This window comes from Lithobates pipiens, unplaced genomic scaffold (assembly GCF_037356315.1).
Source record: "Lithobates pipiens isolate NorthernLeopardFrog02 unplaced genomic scaffold, aLitPip1_a1.2 Scaffold_16, whole genome shotgun sequence".
NCBI lineage: Eukaryota > Metazoa > Chordata > Amphibia > Anura > Ranidae > Lithobates > Lithobates pipiens.
This window is the reverse complement of record NW_027507748.1, coordinates 252,157,757-252,184,411: the sequence shown is the minus strand read 5'-3', so window position 1 is coordinate 252,184,411 and position 26,655 is coordinate 252,157,757. Positions and strand designations below refer to the sequence as shown.

General features: G+C 45.5%; 1 protein-coding gene across 6 annotated transcripts in view; it reads left to right on the top strand.

Annotated features, from left to right (window-relative positions):
* The window catches only part of KLHDC8A (kelch domain containing 8A), a 358,281-nt gene that overhangs the window by 65,415 nt on the left and 266,211 nt on the right, over positions 1 to 26,655 (top strand). For all 6 annotated transcript variants that reach the window (XM_077481300.1, XM_077481302.1, XM_077481299.1 and 3 more), the window contains 3 exons: positions 12,093 to 12,257; positions 23,141 to 23,356; positions 25,199 to 25,300. In XM_077481300.1, coding sequence (XP_077337426.1) covers positions 12,093 to 12,257; positions 23,141 to 23,356; positions 25,199 to 25,300 — 483 coding nt within the window. The remainder of the gene's footprint in view (positions 1 to 12,092; positions 12,258 to 23,140; positions 23,357 to 25,198; positions 25,301 to 26,655) is intronic.

Genomic DNA, 26,655 nt, shown 5'->3' with positions numbered 1-26,655 from the left:
GCAGCAGTCCTTCAGCGGTATAGGGACTGACGCACAGTCTGCTAAACACTAACACACAACCTGCTTGGTCCACAAAAGTTTTTATAAGGACTGGTAACTTGGTATAGGGTGCTACGGTACATAGGCCTGAGTGCAGTACAGTCTGCTGTTCTGTAAGGACCGCTATCGGTCCACAATACATAGGGTTGACGTGCACTACTGCTGACCGCTGCCCTATACTGCAGCAGTCCTTCAGCGGTATAGGGACTAAGAGTTTTGTCACAGGGTGATTTAAAAAATGACAGGCAGAGGAAGAGGCAGGCCCTTCCGCAGGGGTGGTAGGGGTAGGGCAGGAGCAACAGCCTTGAGCCAAAGTGGGAAGTTGCAGAAGGTGCGTTCAATTACTTTAAAGGACGCACCAGACTTGGTTGAGTGGCTCACTCAGCCTTATTCTTCTGCACCCTCCTCATCCTCTCGATCTGCACCCTCTTCTTCACTCTCTGCTATGTGCACCCCCAAAGACACTACCACCAACAACACCACCACCACCACATACCTTCCGCTTGAGTGCAAATGGGGGCCTTCATGCTCCAGTGTTTTAATAGGGACCCCCGTATAAAAAGCATGAGGGTCAAGGACCAGTACTGGGTGGCAACGTACTTAGATCCCCGGTACAAACACAAAATGGCGGAAATGTTACCGCCGTCGCAGAGGGCTGTCAGAATGCAGCACTTCCAGGCCTTGCTTCGAGAAATGCTGCATTCTGCTTTTGCGTGCGCTGGCAGAGGAGCAATTCCCACTCCCAGAGAAGGATTTGCGGGTACCAATCCAACAGCGCCTGCAAGAAGAGGCCGGTTTGAAGATGTGTTGGTGACTTCGGATATGAGGTCATTCTTTCAGCCGACCCATCGACAGGTGTCATCCGGATCCAGCATCAGGGAACGCCTAGACCGTCAGGTGTCCGACTACATTGGGTTAACGGCCGATGTGGACGCTCTGAGGAGTGATGAACCCCTAGACTACTGGGTGGGCAGGCTTGACCTCTGGCCAGAGCTTGCCCAATTTGCAATCGAACTGTTGGCTTGCCCCTCATCCAGTGTCCTGTCCGAAAGGACGTTCAGCGCAGCAGGGGGGATTGTGACCGATAAGCGTACTCGCCTAGCTCACGACAGTGTTAACTACCTCACATTTCTAAAAATGAATGAGGCATGGATCTCGGAGGAATTCAACACATGTGATCAGTAGACCATGTATATGTCTATAAACAATTTTTGGAATCAAGCACACAGACCTTCTTAATTCATTTGGCTCACTTCCCTGACCCAAAAAAGCACACCGTACTATATGCCCCTACCCTCCTCTTTGAAGAGGTTGAGCGGTGTCATATTTCTACTGGGGCTGCTTATTATGAGGGGTTCCCACCATCCCTGTGCTGTGCTGACTTCCTCCTGGGTGTTCTTATTATGAGGGGCTCCCACCATCCCTGTGCTGTGCTGACTTCCTCCTGGGGGTTCTTATTATGAGGGGATCACACCATCCCTGTGCTGTGCTGACTTCCTCCTGGGGCTGCTTACGGTGCTGCTGTCAGCGCTGTATGTCACGGAGCTGCTGTCAGCGCTGTATGTCACGGAGCTGCTGTCAGCGCTGTATGTCACGGAGCTGCTGTCAGCGCTGTATGTCACGGAGCTGCTGTCAGCGCTGTATGTCACGGAGCTGCTGTCAGCGCTGTATGTCACGGAGCTGCTGTCAGCGCTGTATGTCACGGTGCTGCTGTCAGCGCTGTATGTCACGGAGCTGCTGTCAGCGCTGTATGTCACGGAGCTGCTGTCAGTGCTGTATGTCACGGAGCTGCTGTCAGCGCTGTATGTCACGGAGCTGCTGTCAGCGCTGTATGTCACGGAGCTGCTGTCAGCGCTGTATGTCACGGTGCTGCTGTCAGCGCTGTATGTCACGGAGCTGCTGTCAGCGCTGTATGTCACGGAGCTGCTGTCAGCGCTGTATGTCACGGAGCTGCTGTCAGCGCTGTATGTCACGGAGCTGCTGTCAGCGCTGTATGTCACGGAGCTGCTGTCAGCGCTGTATGTCACGGTGCTGATGTCAGTGCTCTGTATTACGGTGCTGCTGTCAGTGCTCTGTATCTCCTGCACCCTCTTGTTTGCCTACCCTGGTCCCTGACCTTCCCTCTCCTCCATTGCCTTCATTAGCTCCATAGTCCTGAATTGTCAGAACAATTTCCCAAATAAAAAAAAAATGCTTGTAGTTATCGATCCCAAATTCACCTCATACATGTATTATGCTATTGTCCAGGTGGTGGGACTACGTGCTACCCCCTAATAATTACCCCGTGGCCGCAAATTCGACCTAAAGGTTTGCGAAATTCGCCTCCCATTGAAGTCAATGGAGCCCGCGGCGAACGGTCGTTTTCGCGAACGTTTGTGTCCGTTCGCGTTTCGCGTTCGCGAAACGTCCCGTCGGAAGTTCGTCCATCACTAGTAGTCACTCGGGTCTGAGTATCAACTGGTCTAAATCCCAGATCCTCCCACTTGATCATTTTCCCCCTGTACTCACGTCCCCTCCCCTGAATCGCCCTAGGGTCTCTGTGATCAAGTATCTAGGAGTGCAGGTCACTAGATCGCTGACAGACTATGTACCCCTAAACATTGAACCCCTTTACACCCTGATCAAGAACAAGACACAAACCTGGGCCAGACTACCTCTGGGTATTATGGGTCGCATCAGTCTGGCCAAAATGATACTCCTACCTAAGATACTTTATTTGGTGTGGCATGCACCCCTGTATATACCACAAAAGTTTTTTCAAAACAATTGAATCAATTCTTAATTCATTTATCACAGCAGAGACAAATTGAATTCTGAAGAACCCAGTGACATTGGGAGGGGCTGCTCTTCCAGATTTCCAGGATTATTATCTTGCCTCCCAATTGTCCCATTTTTATAATTTTGACAAGAGCGAGCTACCAAGATACCAGACATTACTTTGTAAACACCCTGACGACCCAGCCCATACCCCACTTCAGTCAGTCCTTAGGGCCCCATTGTCAAGACGTTCCCCCCATCACAAAGTAGACATGCTGACACACCACCGGAGGATATGGCGGACGGCCCTAAAAAAACTTGGGACCCCGCAGGTCCATTCTTATACTCCTCTCTGGTTCAACACTCATTTGCCCGAACTGTTGTCCGTCCCAGACCCCGCAGCTTATCCAACCTTATGGGATCCTGTACATGCACCAAATTATGACTAACACTGGGCTCAAATCATTTCAAATGCTAAAGGAAGAATTCTCACTCCCTAACCATCTCTTCTTCAGATACTTACAGCTCCAACATGCTTTACAGACTCAATTCGCCAGCTCCAACCCAACCCTGACAGTCCCTCCTATAGTTGACATAATCACAGGTGATGAGCCAACCAAGTTGATTTCCACCCTCTACTCCACCATCCATCTCCCAGGCACCGTGACATTGGCTTATGCTGCTAAGACCAGATGGGAGGTGGATGTTGGAATAATTGAGGATGAGGAGTGGGATGAAGTCTTGGGGGATGTGAAGAGAGTCTCCACCAGGCTGTCGGACCGCCTCACACAGTTGTACATCATACATAGGACATACCTGACTCCCCAGAGGATAGCACGGTTCAAACCCATGTATAATCCAGGATGCCGCTTATGCGACCACACCCCGGGCTCCTTTTATCACCTTATATGGTCCTGTCTGGTTATCCAAACATACTGGATACAGGTGATTCGCTTTCTCCATGATCAGATGGGCTCTCCTGCTAGCCTTGACCCAAAGATGTGCCTGCTTGGTCTGTTGCCAGAGTTAGACGCTGACAAACCCCTTCGCACCTTTTTACATGAAACTCTGTTCCTAGCGAGAAAAGTGATTGCTCGTGGCTGGATGCAGGCCCTCCCCCCCACGGTCCAATGCTGGAAGAAAGAGATTAACGATACCCTTCCGTAAAAGAAATTGATCTATGCACATAGAGGATGTCCACTTAAATATGAGCAGATCTGGGGGGGAGGGGGGCATGTCCAGATGTAGAAGGAACAAGACGTGTTCCAGTAGAACTCCCCAAATCCTGATTGCATCCGCAACCATCCTGAGCCTTAGAGTGCCGGAGGAGTCTCCAAATCCTCCCTACCTGACGCTAGATATCATCCGTATCGGCCTCGGTGGATATTGTGGTGCACGGCCGGCTGATCGCGGATTTCCAGGGCCAGGCTCGGCCTCCTGCTCCGTAGACCCGCTGCCATCTTGCGACCTACCTCGCCTCCGATGTCCTCGGGCTCCGGTGCCGCGATCTGTGGGAGGAGAGGCAGTACACTGCAGCGCATCCACAGCAGCCACGCCTGGGAGAGTGTAAGACGGTGGGGGGCTGGATGCTCTAAGGGGGTCCCACAAAGCCGCTCCTGGGAGCCCGCGGCCCACCGCCATCTTGCGGCCTCACAATCTGCTGCCATCCTTCTGCTTCTAACACCTGGGGGGTCTCCTGGTAATCCCCCGAGGCCATCGAAAGTCTGCAGCACCCGCCCCAGCTGATATTTGTGGAACCTGGCCGTTCGATTGGTCTCAGCGGGGCTGCTCCACACCTCGGACCCTACAGCCATCTTGAGGCCTACCCCTCATTCATCATCCGCGGACTCGGGCCCCGCTGTCTGCGGGAGGCAAGACATCGGATCTCTTCACATCCGCTGGCAGTTCCTGGAAGAAGGTTGGTCAGGGGGGAGCCGGGGGAAAGAGAGAGGGATCCCTTGCAGGCGCCATCTTGCGGCCTACTCTCCTGGGCTCACCCTCCACCCTCATCCTTTGCGCTCAGGTGCAGTGCTGCGGCATTGCAGTGTTGCCCTCCCAGTGACTGCTGCTGTGCCTCGGAGGTGAACGCATTGCCCCCCCGTGTGGCCAGCCGTACAAGTATTGCTTTGCCCTCTCTGTGTCTCCCCCTGTAGTTACTGTGCCCTACTAAAGGCCCTGACCTTGAGCGGGTGGCCCGCCCCACTCCTATCCTCTGGCCTGCAAGGAGAAGTCGGGCGCCTGCCGCCCCTCCCAGTAAAGGAATTTGGCCCGGTCCCAGGGCGCCAACACTGTCACGGCTTGCTGTTGCCAAGACGTTGGTTCTCAACCCGCAGAATCCTCCAAGATCCTCCCTCATCACAGGGTGAACCTCGGATGGGCCACCCTAAGACCCGCTGCTCCAAATCCGGCTCAAGGACTCCTCGTGCCCCCCTGCCGGCTGCTGCCTCGTCTACAAGGCAATCCTCGACTACGATGGCGTCTGGTGCGCAGGAGGCCGCGGATTCGGGGGAGGTGGGGGCTCCCACAGGAGCAGAGATCCTAGCAGCCATAACATCCTGTAAAGAAACCCTGACAGCAAAGATCGACTTCTTGAGTGTAGATGTTTGTCTCATCCGCCAGGACATGGATAAGTTCCGCTCGCGTGTCGCTGAGGTGGAAGATAGGCTACGAAGGATACGGTCCGCTCAGATTCCAGGGAAGTGAAGGCCTTGCAGATCCAGGTGAAAGCGCTACAAGAACGTGAAATCGATACTGAAAATCGCCTCAGGCGAAACAATATCCGCATACTTGGACTTCCTGAAAGGGCTGAGGGCCCTAGACCCGTTGAGTTTGCTGAGAGACTCTTGTCCACCCTGTTCAACCTGGGAGAGATGCCGCCTACCTTTGTGGTGGAGAGAGCCCACAGGGTCCCACCACTCCCTCCAAGGCCTGGGGCACCTCCGCGCTCCTTCCTGCTCCGGCTGTTAAATTACCCTGACAGGGAGCGCATCCTGGCGGCGGCTCGTACCATGCCTGAAATCAAGTATGAGAACACCAAACTTCTATTTTTTCCGGACTTCTCTCAGGAAGTACAGCAAAGACGCAAGTCCTTTACCGATGTGAGACGCCGGCTCAGAGAAAGAGGAATTTGTTTTGGTCTTCTGTATCCCAGTAGGTTACGAATTACTGATGGTGATAACATCCGCTTTTTCGACACTCCGGAGGCTGCGGCAGCGTGGCTGGATGCCCGCTGATCATGTGTGGTCGGAGGGGCAGAGTGGCTGAGCGTGATCGACAGGAGGTAGCCAAGTATCTTCTTCTTCTTCAAAAGAATTGACCCGAGTAGACTCCTGGCATCATTTGTTCTCTGTCCCCAGCCCTTTTCTCCCTATTATGTCCTGCATTGCCCTTACTGATTGCTTATTTGTCTTGCATTGCGGGATAGACTGCGGTTACTCCTGCCTGAGGAGCTCCACTGAAGGCTACTGATTTACCCCACTTTTTGTTTAGACGCACCCCCTGTTTACCCCCCCCCCCGTTTCCCCCTCCAAGATTGGATTCCCCTAAGCGAAACTGATACGGACTCTACTGGGAAGGACTGTACCCACCTGTGGCCCACCATCCAGGGGTCTCAGTGATCTGAAGATTCTAAAGTTATGGGAAGAAACCCTGCATCGGTTTGTATGGCTCGATGGCCAAATGTTTTGGTCATTGACCTTGGTTCTTATGATGTTGGGGTAGGGTTTTATATGTTCTGTGGGGAGAGGTTTTTTGCTTTAAAGCTAAGTTTAAATTCTGTGCTGCTCGAATGCTGATGAGTATGTGTACTGAATTTGGGTTGGCCTACACCTACTGGTTGTCTAAAATCATCCTGATATTGTTCCCCCCTGATGTTCCATGATGGCCCCCTCAGATACTGAGTCGCTGACTATTATATCATGGAATGTCAGGGGACTCAACTCCAAATACAAGCATTCGCTGTTATTCCAATATTTAAAACTACATAACCCTCACATAGTCCTGCTGCAGGAAACACACTTAACTGGTAGTAAGGTTCTGGCTCTGAAAAAACCCTGGGTGCAAAGGGCGCTGCTTGCAACCTACTCCTCGTACTCTCGAGGGGTATCAATACTGATCAGTAAGCGAGTGCCATGTGTGATCCATGAGGTTCACCTGGATCCCCAGAGGAAATTTGCTATGGTGGTGTTGAGCATTTATAATAAGAAATATGTCATTGTTAACGTCTATCTGCCTCCTCCGAGCCAGATGCACGTTCTGTATACATTATATGAAAGGTTGGCTCCGCATTGCCCGGCGTGTGTTGTTTATGGGAGATTTCAACGCCACATTGTCCCGTGACCTAGATAGGCCCTCCCCACAATCGACTTTCAATCCTGATCTTGGTACGTGGGCCCAGGCAACAGAATTCCAGGAGGTGTGGAGATGGCTTCATCCCCAGGATAGAACGTACTCCTGTTTTTCATCCACGTTTAAAACATCCTCCCGCATTGATCTGGCGTTTGCTAATGACCTCCTCCTGGCTAATGTCCAGGAGGCTAGCTACCTTCCCTCCAGCTTATCGGATCACCACCCCCTTAAATTAATTATTAGGACCACCAAGACAAGGAATAAAGCTCTTTGGAGGCTACAGCCCAATTGGATCAATAACGTGGCAGTCCACGATAGAGTTTCTCCCTCCTTGCAGGACTACTGGGTGCGCAATGCGGGGTCAGCCTCCCTGGAGATGACATGGGATGCTTCCAAAGCCTATGGTAGGGGACAGTATATCTCTGCAGTGACGGCTGTTAGAGCAGAACTTGGGGACAAAGTGTCTGATTTGCAGCACAAAGTTGAGGAGGCCCTAAATCAATACTCGGCCTCGGCAACGGTCCCCAATTTCGAGCACCTTTCATAACTTAGGCGAGAACTGCATCTCCATGTCTCAGACACTACCAGGCTTGGTCTACAAGACAGCAGACAGAAATACTTTGAATATGGAGATAAGTATAGCAAACTACTAGCTATGCTGGCGCAGCAAGACAGGCCTTTAGCGGTTATACCAGAAATACTCACAGCAGAAGGGATACTGGTTACCTCTCCGGAGGATATTTTGTCTGCCTTCACCAGGTTTTATTCCTCTCTGTCTCCTCACCCCCTGAAAGCTTTGACCCCAAACCAATGACCTCGTTGTTAGATACGCTGGCACTGGGATGGCTCTCTAATACGGAGCGACAACTCCTTGTCTCGGAGATCACACCAGAGGAGGTCACGATGGCCATCGGGTCTTTCCCGGCGGGGAAGACCCCGGGGCCGGATGGACTACCCATAGAGTATTATAGAGTCCACGTAGAACTGCTTGCCCCCAGGTTGGCTCAGATGTACCGAGCCTGTCTTCAACAGGGCTCCCTGCCGCCCTCTATGAGAGAGGCCCATATTGTTCTCATTCCAAAGCCTAATAAGGACCCCAAGCAGTGCGCCTCTTACAGGCCAATAGCACTTCTTAATTGTGATTTAAAAATATTGACCAAAATACTGGCCACTAGACTCAATAAAGTAATCAAATCTCTGATTGACTCTGATCAAACAGGCTTTATGCCAGGTAGGTCCACTGACATCAATATCCGTAGACTGTTTTCTAACATTCATGCCCCCCATGATAATCAAGGCACTAGGACCATTGCCACCCTTGATATGGAGAAGGCATTTGATACAGTGGAATGGGTGTATCTGTGGGAGGTGCTTAGAAGAATGGGTTTCCCACTGCGGTTTATTGCCTGGATACGCACACTATACACTGGTCCCCTGGCATGCATTAAACTGAATGGCTCCCTGTCTCCTTCGTTCCCCCTGTGGAGGGGCAACAGGCAGGGATGCCCTCTCTCCCCGGCCTTGTTCGCCCTAGCCATGGAACCTATTGCTGAGGCTCTCAGGAGTTCGGCCGAGGTCCGTGGTCTTCGGGTGGGCTGGCTGGAGAAGAGAGTGGCTCTCTATGCGGATGATCTTCTGCTCTTTTTAAATGATCCTGGTGACTCTCTGCGGGGCGCACTCGGAATCATGGATGCCTTCTCTGCCTTCACCGGGTTGAAGGTGAATTGGCATAAGTCTCAGCTCTTTCCGGTGGACGAGGGGGCCAGGACCTCACCATCCTCTACCACGCTTCAGTGGGTGGATAGGTTTACCTATTTGGGTATTATTATTTCAAGAGAGAGCAGGGACTTGTCCGGCTCAATCTTGAACCTGTTCTGATCGAGATCAAGTCCAAATTAAAGGCGTGGGGCAATCTTCCCCTCTCCCTCATTGGCCGCATAAACCTTCTTAAAATGAAGGTCCTCCCCAAACTTATGTACATATTTAGGAACTCCCAACAATGGCTGACTAAAACCTTCTTTAACTCTCTGAAACAACTTTTCCTCTCCTTCATCTGGGGACCCAAATCCCATAGATTCAAATACACCACTCTCACCAGGCCTGTGGGTAGTGGGGGGTTGGCTCTTCCTGACTGTCACAAATATTTCCTAGCCACTCAGCTTGTAACCGTCCACTGGTGGTTGCGGCCGGACCTGACCAACGCTGCAACGGTCCTGGAAGCAGCTATAGTGGGGTCTCTGGAGGCCTTGAAGGGGTTGATATTCAGGGGGCCAAAAACACCTCACTGCCTCACCCCTTCTATGCGTACCACTATAAGGGCGTGGAAGGTGGGAGAGGCACTGAGGGCATCCCTGCCGCACTCCTGGTCTCCTCACACCCCCCTGTGGCTGAATCCTAACCTCCCGCAGTTCAGTACCATCCCGGACCCACAGGCCTGGGCCAAGTGTAAAATACTGACGCTCGAACATGTTGTCACCAACAGGGATCTCACTCCCTTTCATATACTACGTACTAAATTTAATGTACCTGCATGGGCCCATTTCCGATATCTTCAAATCGCAGATGCTTATCGCTGTAAATTTTTGGGTCAACCGGTCGTACTGGAATACTCTGAGCTTGAATCCATCCTTCGGGTAAAAGACCTGGAGAAACCCATGTCTCAGATTTATGGGTCCCTACTGGTTGCTGCCGTCCCCGAGCTGTCCTCCCTCCGCAGGAAATGGATGGGGGACATACCGAAGCTGGATGACGATGACTGGAGGGAGGTTTGGGATTTTCCGTTCTCCCCTTTGGTTTCAGCCAGGGACAAATTGGTCCAATACAAAATTATACACAGAGCCCACTACACGCCCCACAGACTGCATCAGATGTCGCAGACGCATTCCCTGGCGTGCTGGCGCTGCTCCTATCGGCCAGGAGACTTCATTCACATTTTCTGGGCTTGCCCAGCGATTGGAAGGAGGTTCTCCTGGTGATTGTTAAGACTACTGAGATTAGTATCCCTTATGATCCTTAATATTGTCTGCTGGGGCTAGTGGAGCAAATGTCGATCCTCAGGGCTAGGAAAACACTCATATCCCTGTTACTGTACTATGCACACAAGGCCATCACCATGACCTGGAAACAACCGTCTCCCCCCCTCTATCAAATTCTGGAAAAACCTGGTGAACGCTAGTTTGCCCCTCTATAAGGCCACCTACTCGAGCAGGGGTTGTCCACAAAAATTTGAGAAGGTGTGGACCTGCTGGTTGGATAATAACACTACGGCAACAGATGTAGTGAATAACCCATAGTTATGGATATAGTATGATTATAGGTTGACCCAAATGCTCCTATGTCACCTTATTCTGTCATTATAACACTTAGCACAGAATCTCCTGCAATACCCACTCCCCACATTGGGGTATGGATAGATAAAGTTATGTTTGTGTTGATTTGCCCTGTTGCGGTCTGTTCCTGCATCAGAGGCAGAATGTGTATTATGTGATGTGTCCTTTTGTGGCCTGTTGCCGCATCTGTAAGTTTGCCCCTGTGTGGGAAATGTTTGGCCCCTGCGTGGGCAAATCTGTATCCCAATGAAAAACTCAATAAAAAAGATTTTACAAAAAAAAAAAAAAATATGAGCAGATCTGGAGTAGATGGTTGGGGGATGGGGAGACATGTACTTGAATCGTTGCTATATTGATCCCTTGCCCCCCTCCCCCCTCTGCCTCTCCCTTTCTGTGTTTCTTCCACCCCATGGGCCTCCTCTTATTATGTTCCCTCCCCCCCCCCCCTTTTTTTTGTTTTTTTTCTTTCTCTGTCTGCTCCTCCTTCCCCGGTTGACACAAAATGGCTTTATAATGACTTTACCCATGATGAGTATCTAACCTTATACAGCGCAGCTAACCCAATGCACTCATGTATGCAATACTGCTTTGGCCAGGTGTGCCCAGGTTACTTGTTGTACCATAGGTATGCTTATTATGTCTGCCTTTTTCCTTGTTTCCTTCTCCTTTCAATAAAGTTTGTTCTTCAATTAAAAAAAAAATAGTATGCAAAGTTTTAGTACTAGTTGAATTGTAAGTTAGTTTAAGAGGAATACTAGTAATAGTAGCCATCCAGGAGGGACAATGCCAACTCTACAGTGCAGCCCTGTATGCTCCTGAGTCCCAATTGCATCTCCACCACTGTGGCGGCACAGTGGTGTAGTGGTTAGCACTCTCACCTAGCAGTAAGAAGGGTCGCTGGTTCAAATCCCAACCATGACACTACCTTCTTGGAGTTTGCATGTTCTCCCTATGACTGCATAGGTTTCCTCCAGGTCCTCCCACACTCCAAAGACATGCAGGTAGGTCAATTGGCTTCTGTTCAAAATTGACCCTAGTATATGAATGGGGACCGTGGATTGTGGGCTCCTTGAGGGTAGGGACCGATGTGAGTATGCAATGCACAGGGATAGGGACAATTGTAGACACTCACTCAGGTTAAACTGAATGGACTGGTGTCTTTATTCAACCTTACTAACTATGTAACCACGAGGAACTTCCATGGAGAAAGTGCTCCCAACTCCATTGTCTCAACCACAGGGAACGTGCTCAGAAGTCCAGCGTGTTAATCATGAGGAACATGAACACCATCCGAGTGACGTCACCCGTCGTGCGCCCCCCCCCCACCATGCATTATCTGCAATTTCTTTATTTCGCCAATTTCCCAAAAACAAAATATTTGTCCGATATGTTTCGGCAGCCGAAATTTCGGTACATCCCTAGTGATCACCTTTACATATTAGAATACAGGTAGTTTGTAAATGTGCTTTTTGCCAGGAAATAAAGAGCCATGACTAGAAGATGCCTCCAAGGACAAGGCATGCGTAGCTTGAATCTGGGCTTACCTACATGTGTGTCCATGGTCAGTTTGTTGTGGAAGTAATGCCTAATTATAACTTGTAATTCTTATTTTTATTTCAGATTGCAGGGTTTATGCAGCAGGAGGCATGGGTTCAGATCTGCGACCACATAATTTCCTTCAGCAATTTGACATGCTAAAAGATATTTGGGTCCACCTTGCCCCGATGCCAACACCTCGGTATGGTGCTACCTCCTTCTTACGAGGAACAAAGATTTACGTACTAGGTAATTTTTTGTTTTAAGCTGTCTTTTTCATATCTGATTTTATTAAAAAAACATATGGTATACACATCTGAAAATCGATTTAGTCACAATGTATTGACTGCCTATCTCATGACCCCTTTTTGCAAAGTAGACAGTCCAAGGTATTTAGTAAGGCATGGTGAGTTTTTCTTGAAGTTGCAAATTTATGTCATTTTTTGTTTTGGAAAATGAAGAAATTAAATAAATTACAGTTTATTTTCCACAATTGTTTTTTTTTATTTATTTTTTTTACATACAGTAAGCATCACCATATGACTGGTGTGGCAGTGATCAGGGACACTGACTGGTGACAGTATGTAAAAAATAACAATAAAATGAAAACAGTTTGTTTTGTTTTTTGTACAATTTTTTTTTTTTTTATGTGTGACCAGAGTAGCACAGTATTTTAATAGTGACAATGGGGGTTATTTACGAAAGGCAAATCCACTTTTCACTACAAGTTCAAAGTGTACTTGGAAGTGCAGTCGCTGTAAATCTGAGGGGTAGATCTGAAATGAAGGGAAGCTCTGCTGATTTTATTATCCAATCATGTGCAAGCTAAAATGCTGTTTTTTGGTTTCCTTTCCTTTTCCCCCCTCGGATCTACAGCGTTTGCACTTCCAAGTGCAATTTCAAGTGCACTTTGCACTTGTAGTGCAAAGTGGAATTTGCCTTTAGTAAATAACCCCCAATGTACTACTCTAAGGAGGTGATCAGGTTTTTTTTTTTGTTTTACACCCTATGATTGCTTACGTCAGGGTTGATCACTGTTATAAGCATGAGTACACAATGAATGGCTATTAATGAAAGACGTTCATTGTGTACAACTGACATGTGATCACTGTGATTGGTCATCCACCTAGGATGAGAAAGCTTCTGCTCGACCGTCATTTGACAATAGGTTAGGTGGGAAGCAGTTAAAGAAAAAAAAAATAATGACTCTCAAGGATTTATTCGAAACATTGGTATAGCGGAATGGTTTGATAGTGACAGGCCTGCAGAAAATTAAATGATATTAACATGGTCCTCTAAACAGGGGTGACCTGACAATATGTAAGCAAAAAAGGCAAGCTTCATTACATGGGCTACAAGTGGGGAACAGTCAATTGGTACAATAAATGAGCAATAAAAGGGCAACCATTATACTACACAGGCAACTGTTGTAGTACAGGGCCAGCAAATGGGCAACCATTACAATATGCAGGCAGCAAATGATCAATTGTGACAACCTTTTTGTCATCACACTGAAAACAGTAAACACCCTGTGTGGCCGATGTCTCCTCACAGGAGTTGTTGAGCTTGGAAGTTGAGTAGAATATTTAATTATTTTGCATTGCTTGGATCTGATATTGTTGCTAATTTGTGAAAACTGGTAGTTGTCCTTGACATGAGACTGCCATCCAGTACTAAGTGATATCTGTGATTGGTGTAGAGAACCAACAAATAACTAGTACATTACATACAGGCATCAGCATACCTAGCATATTTGACACCCAAGGCAGATTATTTTTTAACAAACCCCCTCCCTCCATATTTCAAAATATGTTTAGTAATAATGATAAAATTAAATACTAAAAAGTGGTCAGAAAAAAAATTAAGAAAATGACAGTTGTCATTTGAATGAAACTCGAGGATTTAATAGAGACATTGGATGTTATTAATTAAAACTAGAGAGTTCAAAATCTGATACAGCTCAGAATAGAAACCTTCAGCTTCCAGTTTTTTTTTGCCAAAGCTTAATTCAACAAGCTGAAGTTAGAAGCTGATTGGCTACCATGCACAGCTGCACCAGATTCTGAGTGCACCAGTTTTGATAAATCTCCCCCATTGAGTTAATAGAGGGATGGTTGATGGGGACAGGCCTGCAGAGGATTAACCTACCTAGCGGTAATCCTGAGTCTGGCTCGGGTTGGGATTTTAGTTCCACGAGCGGTAACCCCGAGTCAGACTCGGGATCGCATTGCTGGATACAGGGAGGACACAGGGAGCAGTTACTTACCTTGTCCCCTGGATCCAGCAATGTTCTCCGCGCTGTGTGATTGAGCTGTCCTCCGCGCTGTGTGATTGAGCTGTCCTCCGCTCGATTCACACAGTGCCCGAGTGCCGCCGAGCTCCGTTCCCTGCAGCGTTACGACGCATGGGAGCGGAGATCGGCGCCAAATTCAAAAAAGTAAAAACACACAAAACACACACAGTACTATAATCTTACAGATTACAGTACTGTATAAAAAAATGACACACCCCCTTTATCCCTAGTGGTCTGTGCAGTGCCCTGCATGCACTTTTATATTATAAATACAGTTTTTTCTGCCTGGAATTTGGAGATTGTCCATAGCAACCAAAAACTGTCCTTTATGTCAAAAGTGATTTTAGACCAACTAGAAAACAGCGATAATAAATTATAATCACTTGCAGAATTGAGCGATAGGGATTTGTGGGGAAATTTGTCATCAAACACTAAATCTAATGACAGCGACAATTCTGCAAATGAGCAAATTTTGGTGTTTTTGGATTTGATTACATTATTGAATAATTTTCATTATTATTTATTATATTATAAACTTTGTTCAAACCAGAGTCTAGCAGACATCCCGGGTATGATAGATTTAAGAGAGTTATTCCTAAGAATTACAGGACTACAATATAAAATGCCAAATTTCCATGCAAAATAATTGTACCGCTTTCAGCACCTAAAACCAGAACTAATCATACCACCAGGGAAGTTAAATGATAGTAACATGGTCCTCTAACCAGCAGTGACTTGACACATGTAGGTAAAAAAATGGCAATCTTCATTACATTACAAATAGGAAATCATTAACAAGCAATAAAAAAGTCAATCTTTACACTACAAGAGCAACAAAAGGGGTAACATTTTAATACACAGGCAGCAAACAGAGAACTGTTGTAATTGGGGCTGACAAATGGGCAATCATTACACTATGCAGGCAGCATGAGAAATGCTGCAAATAAGCTGACAACAATCAGACAGCTCTGTCAGCACTAATTCAGTCAATACCAACCAAAAATACCACCCTAAAAATAAAACACTTACCAAACCTCTCCCCAAGCCTGATCAAAAGTATCCCCCTTAGCAAATCCTCCAAATAAAATGTGCAAGGCAGGCTTCTACAGGTCACACACCCCAAAGACCAGCCCTGACCAGGAACTATAGCCAAGTTTTAAGAGCTCCACTGTAGTTTTAAGAGCTCCACTGTAGTAATAACAATACAGCTTGGTCAAGGCTTTGAGTTGATAGTGAAAAAGCAGCCGATCACTAAATTGTTAATATCTTTGCTCCTCCTTGTTATATATACAGAACAGTGCAGCACAGTAACACTGATGTGCAGGATATTACATTAAGCTACTGCAAAGACATATCATAGTAGTAATTAAAATACGTGTATGTAAGTAGTATGTGTATTAAATGGTGTTGCGCTCCACAAAAAAATAAAATAAAAATAAATTTATAGATATATATCTTAATATATAATACACATATAATTATGAAATAACTGCATGTGACTAATTAGAATAATAGTTCCAAACAGTGAATAAGTGCCATCTAAATAGTATCCAATCCCATACAATATGACAGTTGGATCATTTTAGGGCCGGTTCACACAGCGGGCGATGCGAGGCGACACGACTCGCCTCGCCTCGCTCCCGCAAGTCGCCCCCGTTCTGTACAATGGAACCGTTCTGAAAGGAGCGACTCGAGTCGCTCCGACTCAGAAAAAAGGTTCCTGTACTACTTTCGGGCGACCTCGGGGCGACTTGCATTGACTTCTATACAGAAGTCATTTGCAAGTCGCCGCCGAGGCCGCTGCAGGTCGCGGCGAGGCAAGTCGGAGTCGCCTCGCCTCGCCTGCAGTGTGAACCGGCCCTTAGACTAAAGTGCATCAAGTGACAGTAAACAGTAAAGTGCATCCAGCGTCCATACAGATAGCCAAACTAAAATATTTGTGATAAGAATCCAAAGTTCTGATTCAATCCATAAAGTGCATCAAGTGAAGAGAGGGAATAAAAAATATACAGATAATGAAAATAGAAATAAATAAAAATTATGTATAAACAAATATTAACAAAACAATAACTAATCAATTTCCAATAAAGTGCAATTTCCAATAAAGTGCAATCAAATAATTAGTATCCAATAGCGGTGGCAATGTCTCTTTCTATAACAAAAACATTAGTCCGTATTTAAACGTGCACTATGTGAATCCACTCTGTGTCATAAACATATAATGACTCCGTAACCACAAAGTAAAAATCCACCGGTGATCTTGTGAATCTTCAAACAATCGGTGTCTACACACTAGGTGCAGTGACTACCTTACCTCACTGCTGTAAGGTAGACTGGACTAGGAGGATACCGGAAGTGACGTCCGGAGTACAAACGTGGAGTCCGTTAGTTTGATGCTGTCGTTTTGCTTTTGTTTTAGCTGTGTATTGTATACCTAAATGTGAGTACCCAGGACTATGTCCTTTTAGAATAAAGTTGAATTTTAATTACATACTTCACCATTGGAGCTCCTTCTTTTCTCCTATGGATATGAGTGATGGCTTATGACTAAGCACCTAGAAGGGACCACCTATATTGCTGGAAGTAATATCTGCCGTCTTACCAAAATATTTTTTATTCCCTCTCTTCACTTGATGCACTTTATGGATTGAATCAGAACTTTGGATTCTTATCACAAATATTTTAGTTTGGCTATCTGTATGGACGCTGGATGCACTTTACTGTTTACTGTCACTTGATGCACTTTAGTCTAAAATGATCCAACTGTCATATTGTATGTGATTGGATACTATTTAGATGACACTTATTCACTGTTTGGAACTATTAGTCTACTTAGTCACATGCAGTTATTCCATAATTATTTGTGTATTATATATTAAGATATATATCTATATTTATAAATGTATTTTTATTTTATTTTTTTGTGGAGCGCAACACCATTTAACCTCCTCGCGCCCGCCCTATAGCCGAATTACGGCCGTAGAGCAGGCGCGTTCGTTCGGGCGGTCGTCCCTGGACGGCCTGATGTTTACTTCCGCAATGCGCGCCGCCGCGGGCGCGCATCGCGGAAGTTCTGTGTTCGCCGTGTCCCCCGGGGACAGGCAAACACAGATCGCTGTAAACGGCCAATCACAGCGGCCGTTTACAGCGTGATCGGCGTGTCCAATGGGAGATGATCTCATATGTAAACATATGAGATCATCTCGCAGCGCCGCTCTCCTTCCTCGCACAGACAGTGCGAGAGGGGAGAGATGAACGGCTGCAGCGGCAGCCGTTCTGATTCTGGAAAAAAAAAAAAATTAAAAAAATGAAATAAAAAGTGCCATCCGCCCCCAGCAGTGCCATCCGCCCCCAGCAGTGCCATCCGCCCCCAGCAGTGCTATCTGCCCCAGTGCCATCCACCCCAGTGCTACCTGCCCCCAGTGCCATCCACCCCAGTGCTACCTGCCCCCAGTGCCATCCACCCCAGTGCTACCTGCCCCTAGTGCCATCCACCCCAGTGCTACCTGCCCCTAGTGCCATCCACCCCAGTGCTACCTGCCCCCAGTGCCATCCACCCCAGTGCTACCTGCCCCCAGTGCCATCCACCCCAGTGCTACCTGCCCCCAGTGCCATCCACCCCAGTGCCACCTGCCGTCAGTGCCACCTGCCCCCAGTGCCACCTGCCCCCAGTGCCACCTGCCCCCAGTGCCACCTGCCGTCAGTGCCACCTGCCGTCAGTGCCACGTGTCATCAGTGCCACATAGTGCCATCTGTCATCAGTGCCACGTATCAGTGCCATTTGTCATCAGTGCCACCTGTCAGTGTCACGTGCCATCTGTTGTCAGTGTCACGTGTCATCAATGCCACTTATCAGTGCCATCTGTCATCAGTGTCACGCGTCATCGGTGCCATGTATTAGTGCCATCTGTCATCGGTGGCACATATTAGTGCCACGTATTAGTGCCATCTGTCATCGGTGCCACGTTTCAGTGCCACGTGTCATCAGTGCCACGTATTAGTGCCACGTGTCATCAGTGCCACGTATAAGTGCCACGCGTCATCAGTGCCACATATTAGTGCCATCTGTCATCAGTGCCACATATTAGTGCCATCTGTCATCAGTGCCACCTGTCATCATTGCCACGTATCAGTGCCATCTGTCATCAGTGTCACGTGTCATTGTCCTGGTGCTTCAAAAGTGTAATAAATAGTCAACAAGTTAGATGTGTAACTTATGTTCCTAGAACACATGATGGCGCTACCTGCATGTTGGGCCTCTCTATGTGGTCAGGCTGTGAAAAAGTCCCACACATGTGGTATTGTAATACTCAGGAGGAGTAGCAGAATTTTTTGGGGGGTGTCATTTGTGGTATACACATGCCACGTGAGAGAAATAACCTATTACAATGACAATTTTGTGGAGAAAAAAAAAAAAATGAAAAATCTTAATTTTGCAAAGAATTGTGGGAAAAAAATGACAACATCAAAAAGCTCACTATACCTCTTACTAAATACCTTAGAATGTCTACTTTCCAAAAAGGGGTCATTTGGGGGGTATTTGTACTTTCCTGACTTGTTCGGGTCACAAGAAGCGAGATAGGCCACCAGTACATCAGATGTGATCAATTTTGTGCGATTCGCACCACAGCTTGTAGACTCTCTAACTTTCACAAAGACCAAATAATATCCACTAATTTGGGTTATTTTTACCAAAGACATGTAGCAGTATAAATTGTGACCAAAATTTATGAAGAAAAATTAATAATTTGCATAATTCTGTCACAGAAACAAAGAAATATGCGTTTTTTTTCAAAATTTTCGGTCTTTTTTCATTTATAGCGCAAAAAATAAAAACCCCAGAGGTGATCAAATACCACCAAAAGAAAGCTCTATTTGTGGGAAAAAAAGGACAAAAAATTCATTTGGGTACAGTGTTGCATGACTGAGTAATTGTCATTCAAATTGTGAGAGCACCGAAAGCTGAAAATTGGTCTGGGCAGGAAGGTGTTTAAGTGCCCTGTAAGCAAGTGGTTAATACACATACAGCATATCTATTTAAGGGGAGGGTTTGAGCCCCTGTTGGTGTTTTGCTGCAACCATAACTTCTTTCTTTATTTGTTTAAACATTGTGGCACGAGGATAATTTATAGCTATGTAAGTAGTATATTGTATATGTGTCTGTATATAAATGTTTGTTTAAGCACTCAGCTTAAAGGAATATATAACTGGTTTAAATAGGGGGTCTTTCATAATTGCCTACACCAACACTGCAATTACTGGAACACAGCAGTCTGTTTCATTCTGCAGTCTATATTGCAACGCTAAGAGTCATGGCTGGCATTTGTCAAGGACACAGCAGCTGCTTGTCAAGCTGGCATCACAGGAAAGCAGGCTGAGCAGTCCAGCCCAGACTCTCTAGTGTCCAACAAATTCAAATTTATCCTGAGAAACGCTAAGAGGTTTCCAAAATAACAGGAACATCTGTATACTTGGGAACGAATTTCAATGATAATTTACTATTTTAAGAAAGCCGCAGTTCAAAAACTATGTTTAGCATTTAAAGGTTTTTACGTAAAATGGCTGTGCACTGTAATTTTTAGCAAAAATGGTGATTACATGCTAAAGATAGCTTTTAATCTTATTTTGCTAATCTTTCATATTGCTCGGATCCAGTGCCCAGATTAATTTGGAGGTACATTATAAATATGTTAATAAATGAGGCTTGTTGTTCAATACCCACAGCTTAGGAACATTGGTGACCACAGGGAAGTACATTAACCCTTACAGTACCAAATACAATTAAACAAATAAAAAGGAACAATCTGTTTGCTTTTGACAAAATATTTAATATTTTCTTCTCTCCCAAGAAAAATGAAAACATATTTCTTTTATTACAATTAACTTTACAAAAATGCATGACATCCTTTGACAATAGAGGGAGAGACCAAGTGCTGTTTCTCCAATAATAAAACGATCTTGTACTTGTGGAATGCAGAAGAGCTGCTGATACAATATACTATATACCTCTGAATTTGCTGTCCCTGGTCTTATTATTTAAACTGTGGGTCAATGTTGTAAAGGAATGTTGTTGTCTGGCTGGTGTACATTGTATACTAATTAAATATGTTTGCCTAAGGCCTATTAGCTACAAGACATTAGTGTTAATTATTATAAAACATAATTTCAAGTGATCAATTAGAGGTATGGCTGTACAATCCTGCCAAAACCTGCATTTCTACATTCCATGAACTGGTGAGATGTTTTGATGTGAAATAATTTGCACCACATCCCCAAGTGTTTACCTACCGGTTTGTTTATGCTAAATCTATTTTTTTGTTTGTCTTAAAACACACTGCTGGCAACTTAAGCCCCATACACACTATCAGATTTTCTGCTGATTTTTGTTTTAAGGTTTAGCAAAATCATATAATATGAGGTCAAACCTTAGGAGTTTCAATTTGTATGCAATCAGACAGGCCCTTGCACTACATGGTTTTGGTAAATCGGAAGACAAAAATCAGCAGGAAATCTGATAGTGTGTATGGGGCTTAAGCATAGCTTAGAACAGCTTCAGTTTGTTAATTAGTATATATTCTTTTGCTTTCTTTAATTTGTAACCACCGTGCCATCGATAATCTTTACAGCTACATATTTGTGACTAATGTATAATTGTATCATCACCTGGCATAACCCCATTTTTGATCACTAGAGGGAGAATTTACAAAAATAAGCTGAAAATTCATACTTTGGGGGTTATTAACGAAAGGCAAATCCACTTTGCACTACAAGTGCAAAGTGCACTTGGAAATGCAGTTGCTGTAAATCTGAGGGGTAGATCTGAAGTGAGGGAAAGTTATGCTGATTTTATCATCCAATTATGTGCAAGCTAAAATGCTGTTTTTTATTTTCCTTGCATGTCCTCCTCGCATCTACAGCGACTGCACTTCTAAATGCAATTTCAAGTGCACTTTGCACTTGTAGTTTGCACTTCTAGTGCAAAGTGGATTTGCCTCTCGTAAATAACCCCCTTTGTCTAGTTGATAGAAACCTAGATTCAGCTACATCTTTGCATGCATTTTTTCTGTCATACTTCGGATATATTTTCAGAAGAAAATTTCACAGTCAAAAAAAATAAAAAATCTGTAGTTTTTAAACGAAGAGTGGTTTAGGGCCGGTTCACACAGCGAGGCGAGGCGACACGGCTCGCCTCGCCTCGCTCCCGCAAGTCGCCCCCATTCAGTACTATGGAACCGTTCTGAGAGGAGCGACTCGAGTCGCTCCGACTCAGAAAAAAGGTTCCTGTACTACTTCGGGGCGACTTCGGGGGCGACTTGCATTGACTTCTATACAGAAGTCCTCTGCAAGTCGCCGCTGAGATCCCCGCAGGTCGCGGCGAGGTAAGTCGGAGACGCCTCGCCGCGCATCGCTGTGTGAACCGGCCCTTACACTTTTAACCACTTTCAGACCGGACCATTTTGCTGGTCAAAGACCAGACCACTTTTTGCGATTCGGCACTGCGTCACTTTAACTGACAATTGCGCGGTCGTGCGACGTGGCTCCCAAACAAAATTGACGTCCTTTTTTTCCCACAAATAGAGCTTTCTTTTGGTGGTATTTGATCACCCCTGCAGTTTTTATTTTTTGCGCTATAAACAAAAATAGAGCGACAATTTTGAAAAAAACGCATTATTTTTTACTTTTTGTTATAATAAATATCCCCCAAAAATATATAAAAAAACATTTTTTTCCCTCAGTTTAGGCTGATACGTATTCTTCTACATATTTTTGGTTAAAAAAATCGCAATAAGCGATTATTGATTGGTTTGCGCAAAAGTTATAGCGTTTACAAAATAGGGATAATTTTATAGCATTTTTATTAATAATTTTTTTTTACTAGTAATGGCGGCGATCAGCAATTTTTATTGTGACTGCGACATTGTGGGGGACCCATCGGACATTTTTGACACATTTTTGGGACCATTGTCATTTATACAGTAATCACTGCTATATAAATGCAGTGATTCCTGTGTAAATGACACTGGCAGTGAAGGGGTTAACCAGTGGGTGGCAGTGTAGGGGTTAAGTGTTCCTAGGGATGTGTTACTAACTGTGGGGGGGTTGGGCTTTCATTTAGTGAACACTGAGAAATGTTGTTTACAATGGCACTTCTCCATTCGGCCGCTCCGTGAGACGATCGCGGGGATGCCCGCAGCGATCGAGTCCGCGGGTCCCGCGACCGGACTCACAGGGTCCCGATGGCAGGGCGGCAAATTTAAAGGGACGTACATGTACGCCCATTTGCCTGCCCGTGCCATTCTGTTGACGTACATCGTCGTGCACTGGTCGGCAAGTGGTTAAATATATAATTTTCAGTTTGCTGGGGAATTTTTTTTTTAATTTGCAAAGTTAACTGTGAGCTCTGAGATCTTAATATCTCCAACATTAATGCACACAAAGAAAAAAGAAACAAAAATGTGAGCCCTGTGTAGCCACATCTCCTCCATAGTAAGTCATGACTGTCAACAGTTGGGGCATAGAAAAGTAAAGATATCAAGAGCAGAAATTAAAGGTAAGTGGAGGTGGTAATTAGGTAGGTATATGGACCTTTGTAGCAAAAGGAAAAAAAAGACAAATATATTAGTCTCGCTTCTCTTTCTTTTTTTGTTCTTTCCTTTCTTTCTTTATTTTTGTGGTTTGCCCTCTTTTGCTCTTCTTTCCTTCTTTTTATTACAGAATTATCAGTATGCTTTCTCTTTTCTTTCTTCTGCGGTGTCCATTCTTGTGCTTCTTTTTTACTACTTTTTCTTTCCCAAAAATGATAAACTACATCTTTTGACAACAGCTTCCATTCTTACAGGTGGCAGGCAATCTAAATATGCAGTACCTGCTTTTGAAGTCTTTGACATTGAAACCCGTTCCTGGACAAAGTTCCCTAATATACCAAACAAAAGAGCCTACTCAAGATATGTGCTAAATGATGGTTCCATCTACAGTTTAGGAGGACTGCGACAAGGAGGTACATACCGCAGGCCAAAATTTACCAAGACTGTGGATATATTTGATATGGAGCAAGGTAAGAAACTACTGTTTTCGCAAAGGTATTACATTGCAGCATAGTGTGAAAAACCGTAGCGAGAGCAAAGAAGCGCTGCAGAACAAAATTGTGTACAACCAATTCAGGCTGCCTTCCTACAGTAATCTTTATTGATATGCTAACACCTGGCGATCACTCTACATTGCAGGAAGTGACATACAGAATGCTCAAACTATGATCTCACTGTCAGATAAGGATTCCCACAACAGGTTAAGTAATGGAGAATGTTTTCAAGTGATGGCCTTAAAAGCCTCATTGAGGCTTCTTAATGTATTGCTATAATGCAAACAGGCTGCATATACATTTATAAATGTGTTACTTTTTTTTACCTGTTCATGCTGCAACAAGGCAGCACAGCAGTGGTAAGAATAGTAGTTGGACTGTCCAATATGCAGCCAGCACAGGGTATTTTAATAAATATTAAGCAGCTACAAAAAGTAGAAGATCAACAGACTGCATTACAATAATAGAGAAGGAATACCCGCAGGTGGGCTTTATTTTAAATGTTTTGAGAATATTTTTTGCTTTAACCCAGTTACCATTTCCCCATTACAACATCCCTTAAATTATGTGCTATATATACACACAGTTGATATTCTAAATAGTCAACAAATAGTAACTGAAATCTTAAAAAAGGAAAAAACAAATCAGTTGCAATGGAGGAGATCATTGTCTGACTTGCTTGGTGTATGCTAGTTCCAGGCCAGTCATGCAGCATCACTGCAAACGAGATCATTAACTTGGAACTAGTATGCAAATCAGACAATGACAGATAATAGTGGTGGATAGCCATTTTGTTTTATATATGCTCTTTGGCTGCTATATGGTTGAGGTTAAAAGGTCTCTCTCATTAGACATATATGCAAGCCAACATCTGAAAATTCTGGTTGCCTTGCTATCATGCTGATGCATTGGCTTCAATGCTTTCTGAGTGAATAACTTGAAACAAATATCAAGATAGGAAACTGACACTTTTCTGATGCTCAATTACAGTATGCATAAAATATCAATGCAAGAGGCAACCACACAACTAGCATTTTTAAAAGAAAGCCAGCAGTGCTACCCCCATATATGTTTCTGTTGACAGGGTCCCTCTTATGCATTTTCGAGCAACCCCAGATGGTAAAAACGTCCATAGAAAGTACCTGTATACAGTATATTAAAGATGATGTAGCCAACTAGATGGATCTATTAGAAATCTGTTTAATAATCACAAATATACTATTTTCTATTTACATAGGACAATTAATATTATGCATGTGCATTTAGATCACCAAGAAAACAGCCAGTGTGGTTAAAGCCCTTGGTCAAATTATTTGACCCATTCTGCAAGGTGATTTATTTTTCTTACCTACTGATGCATGGTAAAGTAGTTATACTCGCCAAATCCCCCCCCCCCCCTCCCCCATCCAGGTTCTTTGCTAATGATGTACATGTACACAAAAAGGGACATGTACATTTTTTTCAGTACACCACACACCACATCTGTTCATTGTGGAGCACCACAATGCATATGCATTTGAGGAAATTTTGCACAGTGCAACAGGATGCAATTAATGGCATCACAAAGCACCAGCAATAGTGAATTACTGTCATATGCAGTAACATGTAAAACATGCATTGTTACTGCATGTTACCCCTAGCCCCAAATGTGAAGTCTGCTTTATTATAACTGAAGGACTGCAAAAAAAAAAAAAAAAAATTGTACTCATTGGGATTTAGAACTGTAGAACTCTGCACAGGGGTAATATTAAAACCTAATTTTCAATTAACCTTAAACAGACCCTCAATACTCCAGCTATGTGTAAATTATTATTTTAGGTGGCTGGGTGAAAATAGATCGCTCCTGCTTTCTAAGGAAAAGAAGAGCTGATTTCGTTTCTGGTGCAATACACGGAAGAGTTGTTGTTGCGGGGGGTCTTGGTAAGTAACAAAAGTATCATTTTACTTAGGAGGCTAATACTATCAGCTTCTTCCCAAAAACATTTGCTTTTTGGCATAATCGCAAAGTAAGACGGGATTGTGATTACCCCCTAAAACATATGGATTAAGCTCATAATTATACAACCATATACCATGCCTTGAAAAAGTATTCATGCCCCTTGAAATTTCCCACATTTTGTCATGTTACAACCAAAAACGTAAATGTGTTTTTTTGGGATTTTATGTGATAGACCAGTGTTTCTCAAACTGTGTGCCAGGGCACATTTGTAGCCATCACTGTAATAGTCAGGCAAGGCCGTGGCGGCTGGCCGCTGTTGCATTTTGGGAGTTGTAGTCTGCTCTTAAGCGCAGAGGAGCTAAAACTCCCAGAGACCGGACCCTTGGAGGCAAGGCACACAAGGGAGTCGGGACACGTGACTGGCTCTGGCTGCGGGGCTGGGCACTGGCAGCAACTGTACCCCAGGACCAGGAGCCTCACCTGCCTAGGAGGCCGTGGGGTGCAAGGACCTGCTGAGCTGCCAGGTGAGAGACCCTGACACCCCCAGCTGACCCCCACATCCTATCTCCCCCCTTCCCCCATACACCCCATTTGCCCTGCCCCAGTGATGCCCCTACATTTATGGACACTGGTGAGGCTGCATTTATGGACACTGGTGAGGCTGCATTTATGGACACTGGTGAGGCTGCATTTATGGACACTGGTGAGGCTGAATTTATGGGCTCTGGTGAGGCTGCATTTATGGGCTCTGGTGAGCCTGCATTAACCCCTTCCCGCCGAGCGTACGCAGATCTGCGTACTCGGATTCCGGGGGGTATACCGGGATGATGCCCGCACCTGCAGGCATCACCCCGGTACCGTTTTTTACAGCGGGCGATTGGCTTTCCAGCCATAACAACCGATGCGGCTAAAAGCCGCTCGGCTGTTATGCCGGAGGAGCGGGAGGGGACGTCCCCCCCTCCCGCCGCCTCTCGCCGCTGTTACCGGTGCTCCCGCTCGATCGGGAGCACCGATTAGCGATCCGTCGGCTCTGGCTGCTGGGGAGGAACTGGAACGAAGCCGTAATCGGCTTCGTTACAGTCTCCTCATCGTAAACACGGAAGCGACGTCATGACGTCACTTCCCGTTTACTCGGCTGCCAATGGCGCCGGTTTTAAAAAAATATCCGGTATTCAGAATCGCCGTTTTCGGCGATCTGAATACATTGAAGTGTAAAGGAGGGGTGGGGGGTCTTTTAGACCCCCGATCCCTCCATAAAGAGTACCTGTCACCACCTATTACTGTCACAAGGGATGTTTACATTCCTTGTGACAGCAATAAAAGTGATCAAATTTTT